The 25,692-nt window shown below is 49.6% G+C and overlaps 1 protein-coding gene across 1 annotated transcript in view; it reads right to left on the bottom strand.

Moving 5' to 3' along the window:
* The window catches only part of DISP3 (dispatched RND transporter family member 3), a 43,695-nt gene extending 21,346 nt beyond the window's left edge, over positions 1–22,349 (bottom strand). The window contains exons 1-2 of the mRNA XM_075773050.1: positions 22,158–22,349; positions 1,499–2,435 (exon numbers count right to left, since the gene is read on the bottom strand). Coding sequence (XP_075629165.1) covers positions 1,499–2,426 — 928 coding nt within the window. The 5' untranslated portion in view covers positions 2,427–2,435; positions 22,158–22,349. The remainder of the gene's footprint in view (positions 1–1,498; positions 2,436–22,157) is intronic.
* Between the last annotated feature and the right edge of the window lie 3,343 nt (positions 22,350–25,692).

Below are 25,692 nucleotides of genomic sequence, written 5' to 3'. Positions count from 1 at the left end.
TGCTCAGTGCATATAAAGGGCAGTTGGCTGGGGGTGGGATCACTGCTTGGGGATGGGCTGGTCAGCGGGTGGTGAGCAACTGCACTGTGCATCACTTGGTTTGTATATTCTATTATTATTATTTTCTCTTCCTTTACTGTCCTATTAAACTCTCTTTATCTCAACCCATGAGTGTTACTGGGGTTTTTGATTCTCCTTCCCATCCCACCAGGGGTGGAGGGAAGGAGGTGAATGAGCAGCTGTGTGGTGCTTAGCTGCTGGCTGGAGTGAAACCACAACAGTCTAGTCTGACCAAGGGAAACTGGGAGTGATCCTGTCTTTCATCAGAGCGATGCCGACTGCTGCTGCCTTGCAGAGAGCAAGGAGGACTGAGGAAAGCTGGATTGCAAAGACACACATTCCACTTCTACTTTGTGATTCTGTTTGTGATCTTGCCTACATGCAGTTCCCCACCAGGGACGCATCTTCCACCCAACCGATCTGAACCACAACTCCCCCAAGCAGCAATGCACACAACATCCCCATCACTACTCGCACTGCTGGATGCACTTAGTTCTTCACACATTGGGCCAATATTTGCTCCATCACACTGGGAAGCACAAGAATTAAACAATGCCCATGGAAGATGAGGAGTCCTGGCTCTGCTGTGACCTGGTACCTCTGCCAGCTCATGGTGTGAGGGATGCAGAGATGGAGGCACTCAGCTAGTTGAGTAAGAGACACTGCCTGCCTATCCCCAAAATCTAAGTCCACTTGAGTTCACATTAGAAAGACCCACAAACTACACTCTTTCCTGTTTTGGTAGCAGAACTGTTACTCACAATGGAGCAGATGGAGTTAATTCTTCGCCTGCTCCATGTATGGCTCCTGGACAGCTATCATCTGCAGCCTGTGCTTGGGAGACAGATGGAGGCTTCATCCCACAGCCACATCACACCCACAGACTCCTCATGATTCACCTCTTTTTCACCATCCAGAGCCTATGCTCTACTAGAGGGGCATAGTACAGGGTACAGAGCTGGGAGGAGGAGGCAGGGCCTTCCTCCTCTTTTCCTTATAGGAGCCTTTCCAGCTGGTGACTCACAAGCTGCCTTTCAAGCTCCAGAGCAGCCCACAGACCTCTTTCATCTGCTCTATGGTGCAGGGAAGCTAATCCCTATTGTCTGTCCAAGACCTGACATTCCTCTAGTTAACTACAGTCATTTACAGGGGACAAGGCTCAGTAGAAGGCATCTGTACAATGCAGGACTCCCTCTCATTTGTCCCTCTTGTTCGCTTGTGTGACCCACGACTGAAGTTGCAGAGGCTTTGCTGAAAGGGTTGAAAAGAGGCCCTAGTGAAGAAAAGACAATTCCTCAAGGCACAACACCGCAGCACCTTCCTCTCTGCACAAAGCATTCACCTCTTTTAGCTGCCCACCAGTAAGTGACTGACTGAACTTGCAGGAGAGGATGCATACCTTAAACCTGCCAGCCCTCGCCCATGGCCATCAGCTCACCTTGGATGTCAGCAAGGTCTTGTCCCATGCCGTCATAGTAAATCTTCCCTCCTCTCTCAGTGGGGAAGAAGTAGGTCATGAGGGAGCTGGGAGGGGAGCAGTAGGAGTAGGAGCCCAGGGGCAGGTCCTTCAAGACCTCATGGGGCTTCCAGCAGAACTCCCGGAAGCGAGGGTGGTCCATGATCTTGCGCTCAACCTCGTGGATGGTAACCAGGCGCTCAGTGGTAAAGATGTTGTTTTCAGAGTCGCCTCGAGCCAGAAAAATGAGCTCGATGCGCCAGTGGGCATGTGTCTGTGTGTTTGCGCTGATGTAAGTGCTGGAGTAGTCCCAGCGTGGGGCACCGCTCCCAGTTCGGGAAGTCCGGTTTCCTGGGTTTAGGCGGACAAGGGGCTTGGGGGAGCTTGTCCTGTCCTCTGGAGTGCTGCGCTTGACCCGCGCACTGACCCTGAGATGGGAAGCATTGAGGTGAAGCTGCTGGAGCTGCTCAAAGATGAGCCTCTGCAGGGTTTCAGAGGTGAAGTCAGCCAGGTCCCGGCGGTTCCTCCCCCACGACCCAAACTGGGACTTGAGGGCCAAGGCAAGCGCATCAAAGCGCTGAGAGGACTCGTGGTTGCGGATCTCAAAAGCATTGTAGGAGATGTCAATATCCAGGGCTGGGTAGTGGAGGAACATGACAACAGCAAGCACAGCAGGGATGGCACAGCCCAGGAAAAGGATGAAGCCAGCGCAGTACGGGTTGGTAAATACCCAGCCAACAATATTCCAGAAGCCGGAGGTGGGAAGAGTGACACGCAGGGGCCTGACTCTGCATGGACTTTTCCCACACAACAGAGCACCCTCTCGCCTCTTCCGGGAGCTGAAGGCTACCTCTTCATCTTCCTCATCTAGCCAGGCATCCTGTAACAAGGGGTCATCCTCTGTGTCCATGTCCAGCACCTGCACAAAGGGGTGGAGAAAAGCAGTCAGCAAGGCCCAGCACTGGACGTCACCAGGCACAGCCATGAATCCATAGCAGTTGCCAAAGGGTCTCAGCAGCAGAGCCAGGGAGGGAGGTTCACTCCAGCGCTCTCAGTCCTGCACCCTCAGCAGCAAAGCACGACTCCTTTCAAACCCTACAGATTTGCCACAGCCACTGAAAGAACAGGCTCGCTATGGGGTATCCCACACCCTGCCTGGCACAGGATCCAGAGAGGGGAGAAGTTCAAACCACAGTCCCAGAGCTCAGTGCTCCGGCAGAAGAAGGCTCTGCATGGCTCCAGGAACACCAAGCATGGAGATGACAGGGAATTCACAGTACGCTGCTCAGACTGCAGCAGCAGGAACATTTAATTAGCTAACCTGGTTTTCATTCCCAGGAACAGTTCATGCTACCAGATGAAAAATGCAAGGGACCCTATCTTCATCTCTTTCAAACTGACAATAGATTTTTCCCCCAGCTATTTATAGCTGTACTCATCTTTCCTACAAAGCATGCATGTGCGTGCACACGCAGAACCAGAAGCACATGCACCCACATACCTGCAGACACACACATTTGCACACACTTGTATGTACCAACGCCCAGAGAACTCTCTCTAACCCTGCTCTAGTTCCTGAAGGGCTCTCCACCACCAGTGTGGGAGGGGAAAGGGCTGAACAGCCCTGCTTTCCTTCCATACCTGTGGGACATTGTTTATGGAGTGAGTTTTCCCAGTTCCAATGGAAAAACTAGGAAACAAAAGCAGTCACTGCTCCCGTGGAATGACAAGGGGGAAACTCTCCCTGATCAGCCCATACTTGCGCAGGAAAGAGGAGAGAAAGGGAGAGGAGAGGAAGGGAGAGGAGAAGAGAGGAGAGGAAGGGAGACTCCCTGGGCGGTGCTCTCCTTTGCAGGGCGCTGCCAGCACACACCGGTTCTTAGACTTTCCCGTGTGCCCCTCCTGGGTGTTGCATGGAAGCCTCTCAAGCCAGGAAGCTGCAGGTGGTGGTCCCTGGGCACAAAGCCCAGACCCTGCAAGTGTCACTCCTTTTCCCGAGTCCCAGCAGCAAAGCCTGCAGCCCCCCGTCACTGAACGAATGGATTCAGTTCCTTGCTTGACCCTGATAGTTGCAAGTAATTTACACACAGGACAGAAGCAATTTACGTGCTTTGCTCCTAACCAGTGTTTCTATTTTAACAGGACTTCTATCAGCAGGAAGACGAATTGCCAGCACCCTTTAACTCGAGGTCCTCGGAAGACCTGGGAGCTGCCTGAACCTGGACTGAGAGAAAAAGCAATGGGGCAGAAATGCTCCCTGGCAGAAGAGGGATGTGCAAAGGAGCAAGGGTCACAGCAGTCTCGCTGGCTCTGGTCAGCCTGGGTGATGCCTGTGGCTTTGCTCACAGGGAGTTCATGGGGTCTACAGCAGCTCCCACGGGATTCACTCTGGTCCGGGTACCATCTGTGCTGCCAGGCTGGGCAGAGCGCTCCCAGTGTTGCAGAGCCTGTGGAGAACAGGGACCCTCTGAGCTCCAGCCTCCCTGCGCCTGCCCACACCAAGGAAAGCACAAATGTTGATCGGTGGTTTTAATCTGCAGCTGATATTGTCTCAAAACATCCCACCCTTCCTGTCAGTGTGAGAGCAGGGACTCCTCCAACCCCTTGCCGTGGTTAGGCTCATGCAGCTGCCTCACCCACCTTAGACAGGCTGCAGAGCGCAGTGCAGGAGGGTGTGTGTAAATCTGTGCTGAATCCTCCTCCTGCTCTGCGATCTCACAGTGCAAAAACAGATGGGCACCACTGATGGCAGATGTCCACAGTCCCTCTTCTGCCAGACCCAAAATCCTCAGGAGGCTAAGAAACAGGGCAAGGAAAGGGCAGCTGACAAAACTCTGCTGTATTGTTTCCCCCTTCACACGTAGGGCTGTTAGCAAGAACAAAGCAAAGGGGGGTCTTTTCAAGTCTCTGGAAAGGTTAGGAAAAATCTAGCTGGTTTTAGTCTCCATTAAGACTTCTTTAGTATTCAGGATGGATAATTCTAAACAGCCAGGGAGTGTCTGAAAGTTTCCCTGAACGGCCACGCATCACTGCGTGAGCCTTGGGCCCCATGGCAAGGCCAAGAGTGTACAAACAACGCTGCCCAGGACAGCTACTGGGGTGTGGGTGCTCCTCCACCTCAACTTCATGGGCATGCATACCCATGTGCTCTTCTGTTGTTGCTTAGAGAGAGCCTTACTTGCATCACGACAGGGAGGAAGCTTTCCCAAGTCTCTGAATCTGCATATAAATGCTCTCTCAGCTGCTCCTTACCACAGTTTTGCCCTTCTCTTCCTACACTCTACACCCCCAAACACTCCCCACAGAGCAGCCATAATCCCATCAATGCTGACAAAGCAGTGGAGGGCAGTGACATCCTCCTGTGTCTCCGAAGCCTGCTGCCACGTCAGCCCCAGCTCACAGGTCGCCCCACGCTGCTCGCCTTTGCAGACAGACATCCTCAGCACGTGCAAGCCCTTAGTCAGCGTGTAACTCCCGTCCATCGCTTGGCTGACAAGTACTATCCCCCTCCCTCTCTGAGAGACAGCCAAGCTACAACTTCAGCTCAGGCTAGCAGCGCAGATCGGTGCTGCGCGAATGTAGGTGCAAACCTTGCTCATCCCATCCGGGCCAGCTGGTGTGTACATGGAGTTACCTCCACTCCACCCAGCTGCCCCTTCTCCCATGGGCCTGGGCTCTCCTTCAACACAACGGAGTTACTGCAAGACCTGATCAAGCATACGTATTCTCTCTTTAGAAAGAGAGGTAAAGAGCCATAATAATTTCCCATTTATTGAGCTACTGAGGAGAAGGAGGGAAAGATTCTAATCCTGAAACAGAAGAGCCTGCCACGTGACAAGAAAGGAAATGAGAGAGACTGAGATAGTAATAAACCAGCAGAAAAAGGATCATACCATCTTCCTTTTTAACCAAGGGCTAAATCCTCAACTCAAGGAAGGGATCAGACCTCAGGCACCTCCCTCTGACTCCTCCATCCACTCTCATGGATACAAATTCTGATGCTGGTGTAAACCCCAGCATGGCAAATGCTGGAAAAGCCCCTAAATTATATGCACTCACATGAGAACTGAGTCAGGGAAGGATCAAGATTTGGTCCAGGTGGAAGGGCAAGGAGGGAGGCACCTGGGCTGTGCTGTCCCTGATGGTGACATCCTCCCTCTGCATGGAGGGTAAGCACGTGCGTGCATCCTGCCCTTGATCCACCACAGCTCTGAGCTCCCTTTGAAAGACAGTTACCACGATTCGGCTGCAAAGCCAGACACAGCTCACTTAGCGTGGCCCTTGGGATTCGTCTGGCTTTAACGTCTTCGTCAGATCCTGCCTGGGTCAGGATGAAAGCTTATCCAACCCAAAACATGGCAAACTGAATTAGTGGGGGAGATAAACCCTGAAATCAGCCAGAAGGGGAGTAAAATGCATTTTTTCTGCTTGAATTCTACTTGGGGGCTGGCCTGTTTTCCCTCCACCACTTCCTGTACTACCCAGGGGACTCCCAGCATTGAAGCATGGCCCAGTAATTTTTTCAATTCCAGGATATGCACAGTGGACCTAATCTCGCAGCCCTTAAAGCTCTGCCTCACTTCTGCGCAAGCTTAGCCTGCTCTAGGTTGGAAGGAGTGGAAGATAAGAGCAGTCCTAGGAGCCCTGGATCTGTTTCTTTAGAGAAGAGGCACTGATTTGGCCTGTCGAGGTAGACATTCAGATTTCTTGGGCTTCCCTCTGCCCCTTCAAAAGCAAACAGGCTTCCTCCTGGTTCAAAACCAGCCAGGACTCTGTAGGGCGGCAGACCCTCCTGTAAAGAAGGTTCCTGGCTCAGATTTAAGGTGCTGCTTACAGGCATAGCTTCCATTAAGTCAGAGAAAGGTAAAGGAAACTGGGCAAAGTATTTAGTAAATAAATACTTTAAGTGAAAGCCTCCACCCCCCCACGGCAGGTCTGCCTCACAAAATACCCTCTACTTCCCAAGTCGTGTGCTTTGCCACACGAAGCCAGATCTTGCAGGAACCTACAACGCCATATTATGGACAGCCCTGACCCAGACTGCCAGCAGGAAGCAAGAGCCACAGCTGCAGTCACCATGGGGTTGCCCCATGTCAGGGACCCCGTCCCACTGTCCTGATGCTTTCAGGTTTTTCCACCAGGAACATACAAGCATTGAAGAGACGCGTGAGAGTGAAGGACAGGCCCTGAACCAGCTGCTTGAGTAAAAAGAGCTCCGCAAGCCTGACCACGCAGCCTGAGCAGCTCCTGCTGTCTGCACAGCCACGCAAAGGCAGACACTGTGGGCAGACTGCGCAGCCCAGGCAGCCAGCGCACAGAGCAAGGGGCAGGTGTCCCAGGGTACCTGACACAGGGAAGATGCGGGGTGTGGGACCCTTTCCCTTCCCCACACTACCATGAAGTTCAACAGCAGGGTTGCAGAGCCGCAGAGCTCTGCGGCATAGCTCTGCTCTGCAGAGCCGCCCACAGAGAGTATGCTGCGAAGGGGCTTTTGCCTAATGGCTGCATAGAAATCACAGACCCTGTGTTCCTCTGGCAGAGCTGGGCCGGCACAGTTCGTGTTCAGCTCACCCACGTCCCAGCCTGGCATCGGCACATGTTCATCTGCGTTGTCTCGCTCATTCAGCCAGCCAAAAGCAGCTTGGGAACTGGGAAGGGGGAAGTGGGGAGAGCCTGAACCTCGGCACCACAGCCACGAATGCTACCAGAGCCCAAAGGAAGAGGCTCACCCTGTTCCTCCCTGGATGACTGTCACTGATGACAGTGACTGGCAGACTGGGCCTCCAAGCCCATTGATATCTGCACCCTTGTTCAGCAGTTTAACCCGGGCATCCGTCCACATCTTGCTGTAACTTACCAGTCTGATCGAGTAATGAATTAAGCATTTCAAGCACTGCAGGGCTATGGAGCACAGCGTAGCAATAATTAGGACTCCTGTGAGCCTGACACACAGCAGAAAAGAAGGGACAAAGCCAAACCTGGGAGACCTTAAGATCAGCGAGAGTTTTGCCCTTGACTGCAGCAGGTGGGATCCAGCTCAGATCCCAAGGGCCCTGCAGGGATTGTCACTCACTTGCACCCCAGCCAGGAAAAACACCCATGCAGCTCCCACGCGACAGGGCTCTTTTTCAGTGAGATCTAGGAGAGAAGAAAGTCATTGACAAGTTGGGGAGAGGCAGTGACAGATGAGGAAGCTAATTACACCCGACCTGATTAATTAATGCTGACTTTCAGATTAAAAAATCCTCACTAGTGTTCCATTTCAATTACTCAGTTGTTCCTTCTTACAGGAAAAAGGAAGCCCTGTGCATCAGCAAGCTAGAAAGAAAAAAGGAGAGAAAGCACAAGGCTAGAAGGGGAGGGAAAGACAATTTCTGTAATATGGGAGATTCCTATCGACAAAATAATTAAACTTCACATTCATTTCTCCCACGGGCAAACCTTTCAGAGCAGAGCTAGCAGTTTTGTGATCCTATTTGTATTCCTGAAAACTCTTGGAGTTTCTAGCAAAGGCAGCTTTATGCCCCTTTGTTAGCTATATAAAGTTCCTCTAAGAGGCAGAGAAAGGGACTTTGTGCTTGCAAAATCATCTGAAGAGCATCCAGCTCCGGCAAAAAGCCACCTCTCGATGCGCAGTTGATAGCAGGGATGGACACAGTGCCTCCCAGGCCCTGTTATGCTGAGGAACGCTGTACACAGCTCTGGCCGTGTAGAACAACTGGAGGGCATCATTAATGCATACCCACTCTAAAGCAGGGCTCCACAGCGACACTGAGACTCGGGACCAGTTTTGCTCTGCACTTGAATCACTGAGACTAGTCTACAAGTATAATTTTAAAAAACAACCAAGAAGGGCTTTCTCAGGTCTCTGCTCTCCCCTTAACACAGCTGTAACTGAGTGCATGGAGTAAGCTGTGTGTTGCCATTTGCCAGTGCAGAACGCCCTTCACAAGTGGGAAAAATGAATCAGTAAGGAGGAATTAGATACAATTTCTGGGTCCCAAGTGGAGGTCTGACTATCAGAGGTGTTGCACTCCTGGAAAAGCAAAGTAGTCCCAGGACACCTCAGACTGGGCACCTGACCCTGATTCTACTGACATACTTCTGAAAGCACTGGCTTAATTCAGCCATTGGCCAGAACATATACTTGTGGATACAACCCAGAACCTGCTTCAGTGGGACACAAGCCCAGACATGCACATGCTGCTTGAACTGGTTTAAACTGTTGGCTGGGCTGGCTCCACCATTATTAACCAAGCAGGTCTACTTTTCCAGCTGTACAGCACAATGCAGCAGGAAGGCTTTTAACTCGTTTTCTTTCTGGGCCCTTTGCATTCCCCTTCCCACTTGCTTTAAATCCTTTGGTAAGATGCACGAAAACATTGCCAGACCCCAGGCACTTTGCAGATCAGAACGACATCAAAATGCTCCAGCAGCACAGTGCTGTTGAGATCGCAGCACAATGATGTAAATATGCGTTTGCTGGGAAAAAAGTTCAGCAAATGATTTAGTATATATATTTAAAGCTCTATCGTCTGCAGTTCCACTTGCCCACAGGAGGCAAGACAATAGATAAAGCTGTGTACAGCATGGAGGACTGCCAGATCTCCCAAGCTTTATGAAATCAAGTACATGCATGCACGCTCACTCCTAACTGGGGTGTCCTCTTTCACTGCTGACTGTCCTACCCTTCCTTCCCCTTACAGGCACTTTTACACCCTGGCTAAGATAAGAGCAGCTGAAGGAACTAGTCAGACTCGATGATCTTAAAGGTCTTTTCCAACCTAAATGATTCTATGCTCTATCGACCTGCTTTCAGAACGGACAAAGGCTTGTTGGAGCACTCTCAGCTCACAACATTGACATCAAGGATCTCCTGCCTGCACCTGCCTGCTATTCCAGGTGTCTGACAAGCACTGATTAGATCTACTCAATTGCATGCCAAAAACAGCGTGGAAAGATTAGCCGCAAAGTCAAGCACTCACCAATCAGGAAATGCCAAATTCAGGGCTGACGCAGCATCCTTAATTTGCCCCCCTTCTGTAAATGCTTTGCAGTGCAGTTCTTCTTCCAAACCCAGTGTCCGGAGGCAAAGACTCTGGCCTTCACCAGTGCATGCGATGGATGATGCTCCCCGAACCCAGCAGCTATTCGCTACCTTGTTCTCTCCTCATTGTTCAGCGTGTGGTCTCACGCCTCATTTCCTGCACGTTGCTCATGCCTGGCTCAGAGGCAGAATTATTAATTTCCTCATGAGCTTTTCAACACTGCCTGTCACGACAGTCTGAGGGCTGAACAAACAGGACTGAACGGAATCTTCTCCTAGCATCTCTGAGAAGGAGGAGGTGGTGTAGTCCGCGTGTGACAGATGCGGGAGCTCAGGGGATCAGAAGGAAAAAAATCGACACTTATTTTGGGTGCCTAGTTTAAGACACACAAGATACCTCATTTCTTAGAGTGCACAGAACCGCACAGATGGGGGCTGTGTGCAACAAGCTGCAAACTCTGCTTTGTTCCGCTAGTGTAATCTACGCTGTAACATCAAGCATAACCACCACTGCGCAACGTAACCTCCGTGCTGGCGAGGGACATCCAACCTCAGCAATGAGAACCAAGTTCACACAATCTATGTTAACCAGTGACGTGCAGGTCAGTAGTGGGACACCTCAGAAAGGCTTAACAGTGCCAGAAAATGCAAGGACCACGAGTTCCCCCATCTCTTTACCTCTAACCTGGCCATGCGGACAAGGAACAGGCTGAAGAAAGGGAGTGCAAGATCAGTATACAGGGAAAAGGGAGAGAGACTGGTTTAAAAGGTGTTTGCTTTGCTGTGTGAGAAGCCGCTACCTGCACAGAGAGTGGACCAAGAAGAAAGTGGACAGAAGAACTGGGTAACCTTACAGCTGTGATCCACACAAGGATATACAGCAAAAGCTTTTGCTTTTGTTTGTTGCTTTCAGAAATCAGCAGCTGCACTGTGCTTTGCTAGGGGTAAGATGCCTGCCAATAAGAACTAGCTCAGCCATCTGAGTTTCCTATTTTAACACCACATTTTTCCTGAATGTTTCCTTCACTAGGAAAAAGAGTGATGCCACGGCCTTGGATTGGGGATGACGTTCATATGGTGTTAGCTTGGGAAACTGAGGCAGCCCACGCATGGCTCCAGCAGGTACCAGCTGGAAGGTCTGTCCTTCCAGTAGTAGGGTGCTACTTCCTAAGCGACTCCAGGAAGAATCTGTATTCTGACAGGTTAAAAAAAACATCCAAAAGGACATAATAAATTGCCCCAAAATACTTGCTTCAAAGTACTGACACCGGCACTTTTTGAAGAGAAAGGTCACCAGGATTGTTGGCAAACCATACATGTTCGGTGCCTGCCATCCCAGGATTACTGCAGAGGTAAACCTACACAAGAACTTTGCTAACATGAATGTCGTTGGCAAAGAAAATTCATTTCCTGATAAAATAATTTGCTCCTGGTTATTGTAACTAATGATTGTGGGTGTTAAAAGACAGCTTCTTGGTTATAATCTCAGGAAACATGCCTTGCAGCCTTGTGCCATGTTTACCACTTGAGTGAGTCGCTTGCGTTAATGATAAGGCCCCGCTGTCACTCAGGCATGTGGCACTTACAGGTTTCTGCACACAGGCACCGAGCAAGCTGAGACACCGATACACTTCAGAAATGACTTACCTAACCACTACAAAAATTACTCAGATTTTGTCTGAGCCCCAGCCACTTGCTGTTGCTAAGTAAAGGGTTGGCTTCTGGATCAGCTGTGTGCCTTTGGGTGCCTTGACAGAGACTTCAAAAGCACCCTGGATCCCACCTACCAGAGGCCCAAGATAACAAGCTTGTTAAGGGAGTGTGGATTTCCACACTCCAGTGCCTGTCCCTGAGCACCTGTGTTCATAGCAAAGCCTTTACAGCTCATTAAATACAGATGGCTGCCACAAACCAGGGCCTTGTATTATTATCCCAAGAAGTGTCACTCCAGGAAGGAATCTCAGACCATGGAGAGGACTCACCAATTCCCAAGCCCCTGGAATAAACTGCCTTCCCCAAAGCTTGTGTGCTGCTCTTTCATAGATAAACTCAAGCTTCCCACACCATTGTCACCCTGAAAAGGAAAGCCAAGTCCTGCTGTCAACCCTTGCCAGTCATTTATTATTCCATCCTGTGCTCAGGCTCCCCACTTTACGTCACCGCGGGCACTGATACCACTCTATGCTCAGCTGCGTGATCCCCAGCTCTGACCCTGCTCCCCACACCTGCTCCTTGCAGCAGGAGGAAGTCTGAAGACAAGGGCTGGCTGTGCGCTCTCCTCCATCTGCAGCTCCCCAGCAATAGCCTGCTTGTGTGCACACCGTGCTTCTGGGACTCATCAAAACATCCTCTCCTAAAGGCCCCTCTCCAGAGTCTCCCCATAAGCTGCTAGTTCATTACCGAGGAGGAGGAGGGCAATTTCTTCCTCCCCGTGCATGTGAGCTGCTTCCTCGCCAGCAGCCTAAGTAGCAGTTTGTGCTGAGGGGACTTTGCTGGTTGTGGTTCTGCGGGCAGTGGTAGGAAGGGTCACGCAGGAATGCCAACCTACGCTGCCAGTCCTTCTTGCCAACCACAGCACAGGCAGTTATTTCATCTCCACTTCTTGCCACTCCAACATAAAAAGTACAATTAAGGTTAAAAGAAAATGTCGTAAGTACTCCCCTTTACCTGAAGTGTCTGTATTTGGCCAGCTCTACTCATCATGCTCTGACCTTCCAGGAAAAGGAGGTACAGGCAGAAAGTCCCATTTGCACATATGTTGGAGTCGTATGGGTCAGAGTGTCTCGCTCCAGATGCTGCCTAGCCTCGCTCTAATGGATCTAAAGGTCTTGCCTTTTTGCTGCTATAATTTACTGACATCAGAAAATGCCAGATTCACAATGGGAAGGCAGTAAGGACTGCAATCGGTGGTGGGGACACAGCTCCCACAGCATTTCAGTCCTACTCAGTATTTCAGCACCGCTTTCCACATACCAGCATGAAACAGGAACGGGTGATGCTGTAGTCCTCTCATAAATGAGGGAGCAGAAGGCATACCCAAGGTCGTTCATGCACCATTCCAGCTCCATGCACTGAGCTGAGCTCACATGTGGTATAGACATGGCCTCTTATTTCTGAGAACGTGAGGGCCTGAATTTTGGGGAGAATTCATCCTGACAGTCACTACAGCTGAGTGGGAATAACTGCAGCAAACCATGCTCTATTATCACCCATGGAAAACTTACTACTAGATCAGGAGGGACTCTGAGCCAGCGTAGCTAGCTGGCTCTCAGCAGCCTATAAAGTGGGATGTGAGCAGGTATGTCTTTCTTACCTCCCACACTTCTCTCTCCCTGAAACATATGCAGCTAGCTGCTCTCCTCCCATGAAAACCTGGTGCTTCTGGAATTAGATTAATTAGCGCTGCTTTTTCATCTTCTCAGGATCAGTGAGAAATGTGGAAGCAGAGATGTAAACCCCAGAGGCTGGAGAGCGTCTAGTGCCACAGCTGACTGCTCCAGAGCAGGACCTGGGTGAACACAAGGTTTTCCAGAACAGAAGGAAAACTTCCTGAGGGGAAGGGGAGGATGTGGAGACGAGACGAGACAAGATGCCTCAGTGCCTGAACAGCATGTTGGTAGATCCCCTGCTAGCACAAGGACTTAAAGCTTACTGCCAGCTGCACCAACCATGCAGAAACTCACATTAAATGTTACCACAGCTCAACGAGCACAGTCCTGCAGACCGCTAGCAGAGGAGGGGCAGGGTCTCAGAATAAGCAAACAGGCTTTAATGACACATTAATCTCAGGGAGAGTCCAGGATGCTTCCTCGTGCAGACAAGAGACACTAAGAGCTGGTTCCTGTTAGTCCCTGTGCAAGGGAGAGAAATGTTGCTGGCAGCAGCTCCCAGAAGCTGCCACTGAAGCCATGTCTATAGGACACAGATTTAGGCCACCAGGACTGAGCCGAGGCAGCAGCGGTGTCCCTGCTCTCTCCTCTCTTCTCCCTCCCAGCACAGACCCAGAGGAGTGTCGTCTAAGCCTAGCGCAGGGGCAGTTCAGAAAGAGACGGAGACCACCCATGTCCCTATTCTTCTACCACCAAAGATTCAGAGAGGAACAGCCACGCGAGCTGCACGAGCTCAGGACCTCGTGAATGGCAATCATCCCACCCAAGGCACACCAAGGGACTGCCATCTGGCAGAGGATCAAAGCATTTCAGGCAATTGTTCCCAGTTCCTTACCGCATCCCACACTTCTCAGCCAGGCACTCACAGGCTGAGATACTACTTGTGCTAACTGCAAAACACAAAAACAAAGGAAGCATTTGTGGCTTCGCTATTAGTTTTTATAGCTTCCCTGGGGCAAATCACATCACCTGCTTCTGAATGGCTCTCATATTCTGGAGCCTGAGACCCCATCTTCCATCCTTTCACAATATGCTTTGTCCCAAAACCTCCTGGGATCCCTGTCCACTAGCAAACACAGGCTATTCTTGCACAGACGTTTGTCAATTGATTTTCAAAGGGACTCACTCCACTGCCCTAAGCTGAAGTAAGTGGCGTTGTGTCCGGCCCTCTGGAAACCAGGCTCAGCTGGCTGAGTAAAGGAGCAAACTCACTGCAGGCACTCTCCAAATCAGCCAGAGGAATGGAAACGCAAACAGTACCAGGATCTGCAACATAACCGAATAGATGGGAATGTAGGCAGGTGGTGTACACGCAGAACGAATTTGGCTGCATGTGTGCCAAGATGTGAATCCAGAAGGAATGATCTCCCCCACAACACATCAGAAATACAGGAGAAATACAAGAAACAGCAAGAGGTCTGTAAAGCAAATGTCATCACAGTCTTAACTTAATCTATCTCTGCTGCTTACGGTATAGCTCTCTGTTATTGGAATCTAAATAAGGTCAAATGCTTTGCTGTACCACTTACACAGAAACCTATGCTACGAACTCTGCAGCTAGTGTGAGGTAACTTTCACCAAGGAATTGGTTCCATGTAGCAGATTTACAGGAATGAAACTTCTTTTCTTCAGCTTAAGCAGTGCCACAGGGGATGAAACATTTACCTGCTGATATATCTTGTTTCCAATTGTCATAGGCTGGTGTTTTATCGCTCCTACAACACTGCAGCATTTCTACCATGCTCTGTGCACAAGTATATTGACATCAGTGACAAGAGTGCAATGGATCAAAGAACACCACAGACCACACACAGCTCAGTTGCCGCCTGTCTCGGAGATCCCCATGTGAAGTGACAGAGCTGAGACGTAAGGGTTAGGGTTGGGAGAAAGAGAAGGGGTGGCCTTGGAAGTAAAATTCAGTTTGGATGTGGAAAAAAATGGCTCTAAGCACGTACATCAGATTCTGAGACAGTCCATTTAAAAGCATGTCTATAGATCTGACACTCAGCGAGTCCAAGGCGCTGACAAGCGCTCAATGGGTCCTGAAGACCCACAGCTTGCAACGCCTTGATCTGGAGTCTGGAAGCTGCAACTGCTGGCAGGAAGCACCAGAAGCAGCAGCTTTCTGCATGGTTCCAGAACTAGCCCAAGCTTTCCAGCAAAATAGATTTAGCCTTCAAAACAAGCTGTTGTCTAGGTTGTCCAGACTCACAGCCCTCAGTTTAAGTGAAGCCCACTGTTTTATTGAGTCACTTTCATGCTCTTGTGGGCCTGTCCACCTTTCCATTTCAACTCAGCCATAAAAATTGGCTTGGAGATTAAACTTGGCACATGAGTTGTTAGCTGGAGAGCAAGTGGGAGGGTGTGCGAGGGGGAAGGTGAAGGGAAAGAGGTGGCAAAGGAAATGTGAAGACAGGGGATTTGGCCAGTTTTGATTTACAAGCAGGAGCCAGGGTTGCTTTGGGCTTCTCAGACATGTTTAAAATGCCCCATTGGGCTCTAGTTCAAATCTGAGTCTGCAGCCCCTTCTTCAGAAATTCGCTTGCCTTGTTAAAAGGAGGAACAAAAAGACAAGTTATTTGATTCAGGGAATCAAGTGTGCTGCATGTTCAGCAGTACCCTAAGCAGTAGCAAGGATTAGGATATTATTTTTTTTTTCCAAATTGTCTCCACAGACATTAATACAGCACTCAAAAGCAATTCATTCTCAGCTCCTGGGTGTAAAAGAGAGCCAAGAAACAAGTCAACATACAGCACATCCCCCTAGGAACAAAGAGCACTTTGCATTTATGCATCATATCAGCTTCTATCAGAGACTGCGTAAACCCTTTGCAAACACCTATCAGATCCAATTCCCTTATTCCTCTAGGGAAATAGGTCAGATTATATGCAAGTTTACAAATGAATTAAGCAAGGCTCCACCGTCTAGTTCCAGCTCTGCTGGAATTCAAGCTATAACTTCTGCTGACTTTAACAGAAGATAAATACAGACCAGGCAAGTTACAGCTAATATTGTTACGTGGACCCTGGTTTTGGTTGCCATTTGGGGAGCAGCAGTGGTACCTACAACTCCAGGTAACAGAGACACAAACTGGGTGCCCAGAAACTGAGGCATCCAAAACCCAGAGTCATCTTTGCTACAGCAATCTTCTAGATCAGCTCAAAATGACAAGATTTGTGGCAGAGCAACAATAGTACCCAACTCTTCCCAATCCTCTGCTTTGATCACCAGATGCCCCAGCTCCTCCCATGCTCAGCATCATCACGTGTAAAGAAATTAATACCCAGCAGAGGCCTATGATGCTAACACATGAATTTCCTTCTTTGCTGTTGGTCTGCAAACACACAGATCCTTTAAGAACATGGGCAGGCAGGGGGAAACAGGACTCTGTAGACGGACTGTAAAAGAAACAACATATTGAGCCAAATGATCCTGGAAATGAAAGTGCCAATTTAACAGGGGGGCATTATTGTTATTAATTAAATATACATCATCACATACAGGTGAAGAAACAGACTCTGCGACTTCCAAGCCCAACATCAGACAGCCAAGTGAGCTCAGAGTAGAGACCTCCCTGAACTTCAGGTTAAAGAAATTTCTGCTGTGTAAAAGTAAAATGGGAAGAAACCATGTGGCAGCATCAGATAGGATGCCCTGCAGCCCATACAAGCTTGTCAATGTAGTCATCTTAGCAGGTGGATCGTGGCCTCACACTCCCAGTAAGAAATCCAAAGTGACTTCACTGACGTGACCGCATTTACACAGGGAAAGTGGGATCGCAGCTACAGAACCAGGCCCCAGAAGCAATAGCATCCACACCCAGAAGTCCAGGCAGAAAATAAATGTTTCTCACCTCTGACTCTCCTCCATAAAGAAGCACAGAGTCAAGAGCAGCAGCAGTTTAAGAACCAGACGACTGCCAGTACGTCTTTCACCCCCTGCAAACACATTGGCCTCTCCCCCTTCTCCACTATTTATGTAACATGAACTGCCTTCTATTCAGGAGGAGTCACTCTCTATTAACAGAGCTTGGCAAAGATTAGGAATTAACTGTGCCAACTTTCAAGCCTGCTGCCTTAAGGCAGATGGCAGGGAAAGTATCCCAGCCTTGTTCCCCAGACCTCTTCTCCCAGCAAGTAGAGATAACTCAAAACAGGAAAAAAGGGTCAGGTATCTGTAAAGCCCTAATTTCAGCACAGGAGACAGCCCATGTCTGAGTGCCCTGCCCTGCAATGGGCATGCTTGCCTCCCCACAGACGAGCAAAGCTTGTGGCACTGCCAGGATCTGTAGGCTGAGAGCAAGGGCACAGGTTTCACGGGATGTTTTATACTTCCAGAGCTACAACAAGAAAGAAGAGATGCTCTGCCCCTCCAAGTCAATGATGCTGCTATCATCAAAAGATCAGCACTGCTTGTGATTACTGCAGAATTGTACCTTTACAAGAAAGTAAATCCCTCCGGGCCAGCTGGAAGGACAGGATTCCCACAGCTACTGCAGACCCACAGCACAAAACAAGAGCTATGGGTGCAGAGCACTCTGCTTCCCATCAGCAGAAGATAGCTGCTCTGCCACCCCACCACAATGGGTCTCCCAGCGCCTGGGGGTTCTGTTCACCCCCCATGAAGGCAGATTGCACTCAGCCACTGGCAGGAATAGACACAAGTGGACTCCTGAGCTGTGAAGTGCTGAGCGTCCAGTTCTGGTAAATCCATATGACATGCAAGTGCCTTGTTCTCGCATCATCCCGAGCACGCAACCAAAATTAAACCGTTGTAGTTTGTTTTGCCAAACTTTTTGTGTCTCTATTTTCTCCTGTTAATGGTGTAGCACTCAAGTTATTAACCTTTTCTGGTTTTGGTACTATGAAAGCATGACTCAATAGCAGTGCTGAGACCTCAGAAAACTTCTCTCACGGTGCTGTAGAGGACAGTTCATGACAGTACGATGGGCAAGACTAAATAATAATTAATATTCTACTGGGTGCCATTTCAGACAGTTGCTGTAGCTCATACCTGAAGCACACTGCCATCAAAGGGACAATTTACAAACTCACAGTTAAGCCCATGCTGAAACATATTCTGGACTGGTGTCAATGGAAAGACTCTTGCTGACTTCACCTAGAGCTGGATTAAGCACTTAACTCTTATACTGTCTCCTCCATGTTCCTGAATTATTCATTAAGGGCCAGACACTGCAATCCATACTCACACTGCGCTTAATCTGTCCTTTAAATTGACTTGCATTAGTCTGAGTCACAGGCACCACAGCACCTTACTCTTTAAACAGTCTCACTGAATGCAGTAGAGCTATTCATGAAATAAGGTCCTCCTCTGCAAGAGAAAAGGAGGCAGGATCCAGCCCTTAGGAAAGACATCAGTAAGGCTACACCTCAGAGAAAATTCACCCTGCTAAAGCTGCATCTAGATGAATGAACTCAAGTAAATCTGTGTGAAATCAATCATTTAAAGAGATAGCCTGTTCTGTGGTATCACAGGGGAGACATAAGGGAGCGCTAGAAACTAATATTTCATTGTTCAACTTCATCACAGGGTCTGGAAACACATTCCCCTGCCCCTGGCCACACATTCAGAGCCGAATGGCAGCTTGCACACACACCTCGCGAGGACTGTTTTATCTCTCTGTGTAGAGAGAAACATGGAGGTGTGTGGAAAGGAAGAAGGCAAAGGACATGTTCCACTCCTCTTGACTGGCACAAAAGGAACAAAAAGTAAACAGGACTGCTTGTCACCAAGGAGGTTACAAGTACCCACGCTTACCAGCAACTCCTTCCTCTGCCAACCTTGCAACTTCAGTAACCATGCCTCCCAAACCACACTACTGCCTCTGATCCTGAAAACCCCTGAGGCTGCTTAAACAGCAGGTAAACTCACACCGCAGCAGGACTGATTACCAAGTACTTTTTGCCACTGAGCCCAAATCTATAGCCAGATAGTTTTAAACAAACAATGGATTAAAAAAAAAAAAAAAAATCCAATCAGGTAAGTGAAGGGAGAAATCTTGTGCACTACACTGAGAAATATAACAGGGTTTGATTTTTTAGAATGAATGAATCTGTTCAGTTCTCATTTATGTCAGTGCTTGATAAGATTAGAGGATTAAACCAACTGTATGCTAAATGCTTCGTGCTAAAAAGAGTCTTGCCAGGATTTACTGCACGTTGGCATGCACAGAGACCATGGCAGCATCACCCAGAGACACTGGGACTCACAGTAGGACCTGTTCAAACTTCAGAAATAAAAATCACAGCTTATCCAGATTTTCCATGTGCCATCAGGGTATGAACTCCTATCCCTCTCCAGTCTCAGTCAAGCTTACTTATTAAGTACTTGTGCCCAACAGGCAAGTCTTTGTATAAGCGGCACTTACCTCAGAGCACTGGCATCACAAGAGGATTTCAGATAGATGTGCCGTGGTTTTTTCGGATGCAAAATGTTAACACCATATTCATACCCTTCCCCGGTGCCACACCAAAATGCACACATCCTATCGCTCTCATGCTATATGGTTACATATACATCCACGCACATCGCAGCTACACCATAAACTCCTGCACAGTACAGCTTGTTATAAACACTTCTCATTGACAGTTCAGAAATGACAGATACAGAAGTGGTCAAAGTTCTCCTGCAACTTAACCACCATCCTATTGACCTGACAAAGACTTTTGTGATGTTTAATTCATTAATGCTGAAAAAGTACAAGATCTTCGGAGGCGTTGCCAAGGACATATTAGGTATTGAGAGAATTTTTAGCACCTAGCAAAGGCATTCTCCCCAAACACCTGAAAACTAACAGAGATCTCACCAGCGTGAAATCCCTCATTTCTCTGCCCCTAAATCCCACAGAGCCAGTCAGATATTGTCACCTTGACTCCTTGTCAGTGCCTTACTCCACTGTTGTAAAGAGACAGTATGCACAACAAGGGTATTTGTCAATAAACCTAAGAGCACTAGAATACAGCCCGTGAGGTAAATCTAGACAGAGTGTCAGTGATTTCAGGTGGTGGTTTTCATTTTTTTTTTTTTACCCAAGGATGAATTTGGCTCTGTACCTTGCAGAAATTGAATCACAATCTTCACCACAGTAGGTGATTGGAATGATGCTGATGCTACTTCCCAAATGCCAGTCTGGTTCTCACATATTATACTGTTATATATTGCTCTGGACCATTTGTCCCTTAGCTTTTCCCCGTGTGTGTTTAGGTGAAACAGTCACAAATGGTGATGGCTAGTTTCCCCTTGAATCATTTTTCTACTAGACGAGCATTCTCCCTCCGTAGTGAGTATTTTCCCCATGGGAATATAGCAGGTATTCACAGGGGCAGCAGGAAGAAAGGAGGAATGGATCTTTTATCATATTAAGAATTTCCATTCCATCTTTGTTGTCTTTTTCACTAGCTCAGGTCTGGTTTATTCCAGGCTTAGGGAATCAAACTATAGGGCTCCAAAGGGGTAAAGAGACTGGCTTGATGAGTCTAATCTCTGAAGATGCATCCAGTGTGATAAAAAGAAGTGTAGCTAGTGAAACATCTCTCTTCAATACAGTTATTGTGTTGCTAGGTTTCCATCTAGACACACAGCCTAAAAGAGCAATCAAAGGAAGCTGATGCTGTGGATAATATCTTTATCAACACTTCATAAGGTTGTTGGGGAGGAAGAGGGAAAAACATTGTCCCCAAGCAAAGTTTTACTGGTGAGAATAGAAAGCTAGTTTCAAAAGCTCATCAACATTTTCATAGGAAATTTTTTTTTTAAAAAAATTGAGCTTTTAGGGTAGCAGATTTTATGTGTATCAGCGTGTGGCTTTGTGAGCAAAAAGTCTGTTTATTTGTCTGTCATTTGAATTGTAAAAGTACTTCTCTTCCAATACACAAGTCTTCATCCCACTTAACTTGAGTCATGTCTTGCAGCCACAGAAGAGGGCATGCATCAGCCTTGTTTTAAAGGAACTTATTTGCTTGCATATTACATTAGACCCTAACAGACTCAGCACAGCTGTCAAAACACTATCCTAATAATTGCATAAGCTAAGATTGCTAACCAGCACGCTGCTGTGCCTGTGCACAAAACAAAGTGCAAGCGACACAGGATGCAGCAGCAAGACAGATGCAAGGTCCTACACCAGCCTGAGGGACCTGCCACTTTCATCTTAGTCCATCTGTCCCAGAGGTTTTCAGTTATACTCAGCTCCCAGCAGCTCCCACCCTTCCCAAGTGCTTTCAAATACCTGGGCAGTGGCAATCAGCCCCACTCTTTTGGTTTGGTCATCATATCACCAAATAAGAAAGAACATGAAAGACTTCATTTTCTCCAGGACACAGGCTGTTTTGCTGGCACGTCTTTGGAGAGCACCTGGAATAGTAAGGGCCCAGGACTGGGCTGCAACTGGGACTGTAGCTAAGCAATGTAATGCTCTTACTAAGCAATCCAGGGTTTTTAGGCAGGAAAAGTCAGTTTTCTACACAAGCCAGTATAAAACAGGAAGGTTACCTTACATGTGCCAGGTACATGATTCTCTTTACATCTTCTGGACAAACATCTGACACCAGCTGCTGTCAGAGATGAGGATCCTGCCTGGCTGGACCTGCTAGCATCCCTGAGCTTGGAGGATGTCTCTGCTGGCTCTCCTCCTCCTCAGGGAGGCAGGCCAATCCTCCGTGAAGTCGGGGACACAAAGCTGCTCAGTTCTGGCACCCAACTTTTCCCCCAGGAGAACAGCCCTGCTGCAGGCACAGCTCAATCAGCTTATTATAGAGGCAGCCTCCCTGGGCAACGCTCTCCTCTGTGCATATTCATGAACTCTCCAGAGCTTCCAGGGAGAGTTGGCTAAACACACAACTGAGGGATTTATCTGTTGTATTCGCAGCAAAAAAAAATAATGGGGGGGGGGGAGTGGGGTGTTGTTGATGGTGGAAAGCTTTAAAAAAAAAAAAAAAAGACTAAACTGCGGAGTGGGGTGAAGGGGAGCGATGACAAGCTGCGCTCTCCCCTAACCATCGCCTTCCACGGCGGGACCCGGGAGCGCAACCTATTCCCCCCGGCCACCTTCAGAGGCAGAGCCGAGCGCCTGGGGACTGGCGGCGGGCAGCGGGGAGACGGTACAAGGGGAGACGGCTGTGCCCCACAGCTCCCCCCCCCGCCACCGCCCCGGGGCCGCTTCGCGGAGCGGAGCGCAGCACTCACCTCCGCCCGCCCGGGCGGCAGCAGCCGTGTGCTCGCAGCGATGCCGGGGCAGAGCCGGGTACCGCGGTATCGGATGCTCGCCCTGCAGCGCCGCGTCCCCCCCCGCCCAGCGGCGGCGGCGACGTGCACCGGTCCCGTTCCCCGCAGCCCTCCCCCGGCCCCGCCGCTGGGTACCACAGCGGCGAGCCGCCGCCGCCGCCGCCTTTTAATGCCACTCCGCTGTGCGCCGCGGCCGACTACTAGCACGGCCCGCCGGCCCCCGGGGGCGGCCGCCAGCCCCCGCCGCTGCGGTGCGGTGCGGAGCGGTGCGGAGCTCCGCACCCGGGCGCGGCCGCTGCCCGCTGCCGCCCCGCCGGGCTGCGGGCGGCGCTGCGGCCGCGCTATAAACCCTGCCCCGTGCGCGGCCCCCGCCCGCGCCGGCCCCCGGTGCGGTGGCGCCGGGAAGGCAGCCCCGCCGGGAAGGCAGCCCCGCCGGGAAGGCAGCCCCGAGCGGAAGGACGGCCGCCTGCGCCGGGCGTGGGGGTCGCGGCACAGGGCGCTTGGGAACGGTTCCCGGTGCGTCCCTTCCCCGTGCAACTCCTGGTCGGAGAAGGCAGGTAACGGGAGGCGTCGCTTAGGGTGCGCTTGGAGCCCTCCGGGGCTGCGGGCCCACCCCGGGATTGCCCTGCCCGCCCTCAGAGGGAGCCTTTTTTTTCGAGGCTGCCGTCTGAGGAGTGAAGGCAATGCCCGGTGTAACAAGCTCCGGACTTAGGCGGTGGGAATCCGGCTCTGCCAGGGCAGGCACTACCTCCACCCCGCTAGCAGGCAGCTCTTGGAACAGAAACTGCCAGAAACTTTGGCAGCAACTGCCCGGTGCTGCAGGTCCACTCCGTGTTCAGAGCCAGGACTCTGGGAAGGATTCCTTGCTGGTACTCTCACCACTAGAAAACGCACCATAAGGAGACATCTGTATGCATTCAGTGGTAGAGGTATGCAGCAACAACCCCTGAATTAACTAGGAGTCCCTTACGCAGCTGGGCATTCTGCACAGCTTGTCACTTAACTTGACCACAGAGCCTTGCCTTGGCTTTGAGGAGTCAAAAGAGTCGTCTCTATGATAAAGACATCCCTGACTACAGGGGCTTTGCTTAGTCTTGACAGGAGTCTCTAATGACTGTGCTGGATACAGCGGTCTTGCATTTATTTATTGTGCACTCTTCTGTGACTCCGGTTTTGGAAGCAGGGAGAGAACAACATCCCCCCCATCCTTGGCCTGTTTACTGGGGTGTCCTGTTGCTACAATGTGAACTCCTACAAGAGTTGGGCAACCTGGTCTAGTGGAGGGTGTCCCTGCCCATGGCACGGGGGTTTGAATTAGATGATATTTGAGGTCCCTTCCAACCCAAACCATTCCATGATTCTGTTAAGAGCAGGAGATTATGTCAGTAAATTGCTGAGCAACTACCTGATGGGAATGGCTTTTAATCAGGCTACATATCCTGGGCTGGATGAAAAGAAGCGTGACCAGCAGGTCAAGGGAGGTGATTCTCCCCCTCTACTTTGCTCTGATGAGACCCCACCTGGAGTATTGTGTCCACCTCTGGGGTCCCCAGGACAAGAAGGACATGGAGCTGTTGAAGCAAGTCCAGAGGAGGCCACAAAAATGATCAGAGGGCTGGAGCACCTCTCCTATGAAGACAGGCTGAGAGAGTTAGGGTTGTTCAGCCTGGAGAAGAGAAGGCTCCAGGGAGACCTTATAGCACCTTCCAGTACCTGAAGAGGCTACAGGAAAGCTGGAGAGGGACTGTTTACAAGGGCATGGAGTGACAGGACAAGGGGGAATGGCCTTAAGCTGACGAAGGGTAGACTTAGATTAGATATAAGGAAGAAATTCTTTACTGTGAGAGTGGTGAGACTCTGGCACAGGTTGCCCAGCAAAGCTGTGGATGCCCCATCCCTGGCAGTGTTCAAGGCCAGGTTGGATGGGGCTTTGGGCAACCTGGACTAGCGGAGGGTGTCCCTGCCCATGGCAGGGGGGTTGGAACTAGATGGGCTTTAAGGTCCCTTCCAAGCCAAACCATTCTATGATTCTATGATATATTATAGAAGTGACCTAAGCATGTTTTTCCCAATATTCTTGTTTATTTGAGTGTTGATGGTGCCTAGGAAAAATATCGCTACCCCAGTTTTTAGATAGATTTGTCAAGTCAATAACACGTAGAGAACAGCACAGTAAAATAGGCCCATCACCTATGTCTGTCTCCAGGCAGGCAGCTGTGTCAGAGGCATTGCTCTCCTTCAGGTGCATCACCCAAAGTGAACAGGAGGCCAGGCAGACAAAGCCAGACCATCACCTTCCTTGTGGCGCTCCAAGGAATGCAAATTTAATGAGGCTCCTGAAGTAAAATTGCATTCTACCAGCTTTGCTATTTCTGCCAGTGATGGAGGTTTCTGCAGAGAAGGTGATGGTTAAGGGTTAGCAATTTTGTGAAAACTTCAAGTGTACAGTAAAGGGAAAAATCGCTTTTTCTAACTTTGCCAGCGATCTGAGCAGAGCCCACGCTGATGTCAGGGACAGTGCTCTATCAATCACACAGCAGAGCCCAGCAAACTGCAGGGAGTTATCAGTCAGCGCTGTGTACGAGCACTCAGACAATAACAGGATTCTCCTCGGCAGCGTTTCTGACAGCCCTCCAGGCACAGACAGGCACACACGTGCAAGCCCATTGTTGGCCCCCTGCTCCATTCTTCGCACAAGCATGCAGTGCACCAAGTCCTGCAATGCACACACGGACAAACGGACACAAAGTGATGCTGACACACCTGCTTATGGATGAACTGTACCCATCCCCTCTCCGCACACAGAAGTACATCAACTTGACAGCTTTTAAAATTTGTACAGGGTTTTCCGACAGCAAAAACCACACTTTACCACACGCACGCCGCAGAGCTACGCTAGCCCATAGTTGAACTAGAAGTTTCTCTTGCTATGTTAGCACCTACAACATATACATGAAGAATATGCCTTTCTCTGTCAATACAGAGACACTCGGACTGCCACATCCATCTATTAAATGTCACAACACACAGGGGTCTGCACAGGCCTCGAGAAGCCCCGTAATGGAATATTCACTTGGATGGAAGGGGTGACTGGGCGTTTGACAGTCTTGCTCTATGGCAACGTCTGTGCTTTCAGTCTCTTTTCATTCTGCATTGGAAGGAAATAAAACTTTTCAAATATTTGGGGATGGGAGGGGCAGGATGGCACATAGTGGAAATCTTCACACCTGGCTTAACATTTCCTTCCATGCCCCTCTGTGCTCAGAAAGCATCAGCCTCTGACTGCTATCATTTCCCTCCCTCAGACCTCACAGAAGTGTTCAACAAAATGCCATGTGTTGCCAAAATGAATAAATAGTTCATTACTAGTTTAAGTCAGCAACACTGAACGTTTTACTCGGACATAGATTAGAACTGTCTACATAAGCAGCAATGTCCATGCACATAAACACAAACTGTATCAAGCTGTACCTACATTACTTGCACATACCCGTAC

This window comes from Balearica regulorum, chromosome 21, assembly GCF_011004875.1.
Source record: "Balearica regulorum gibbericeps isolate bBalReg1 chromosome 21, bBalReg1.pri, whole genome shotgun sequence".
Classification (NCBI taxonomy): domain Eukaryota; kingdom Metazoa; phylum Chordata; class Aves; order Gruiformes; family Gruidae; genus Balearica; species Balearica regulorum.
The sequence above is the reverse complement of the archived record's forward strand: the minus strand, read 5'-3'. Positions and strand labels throughout refer to the sequence as shown.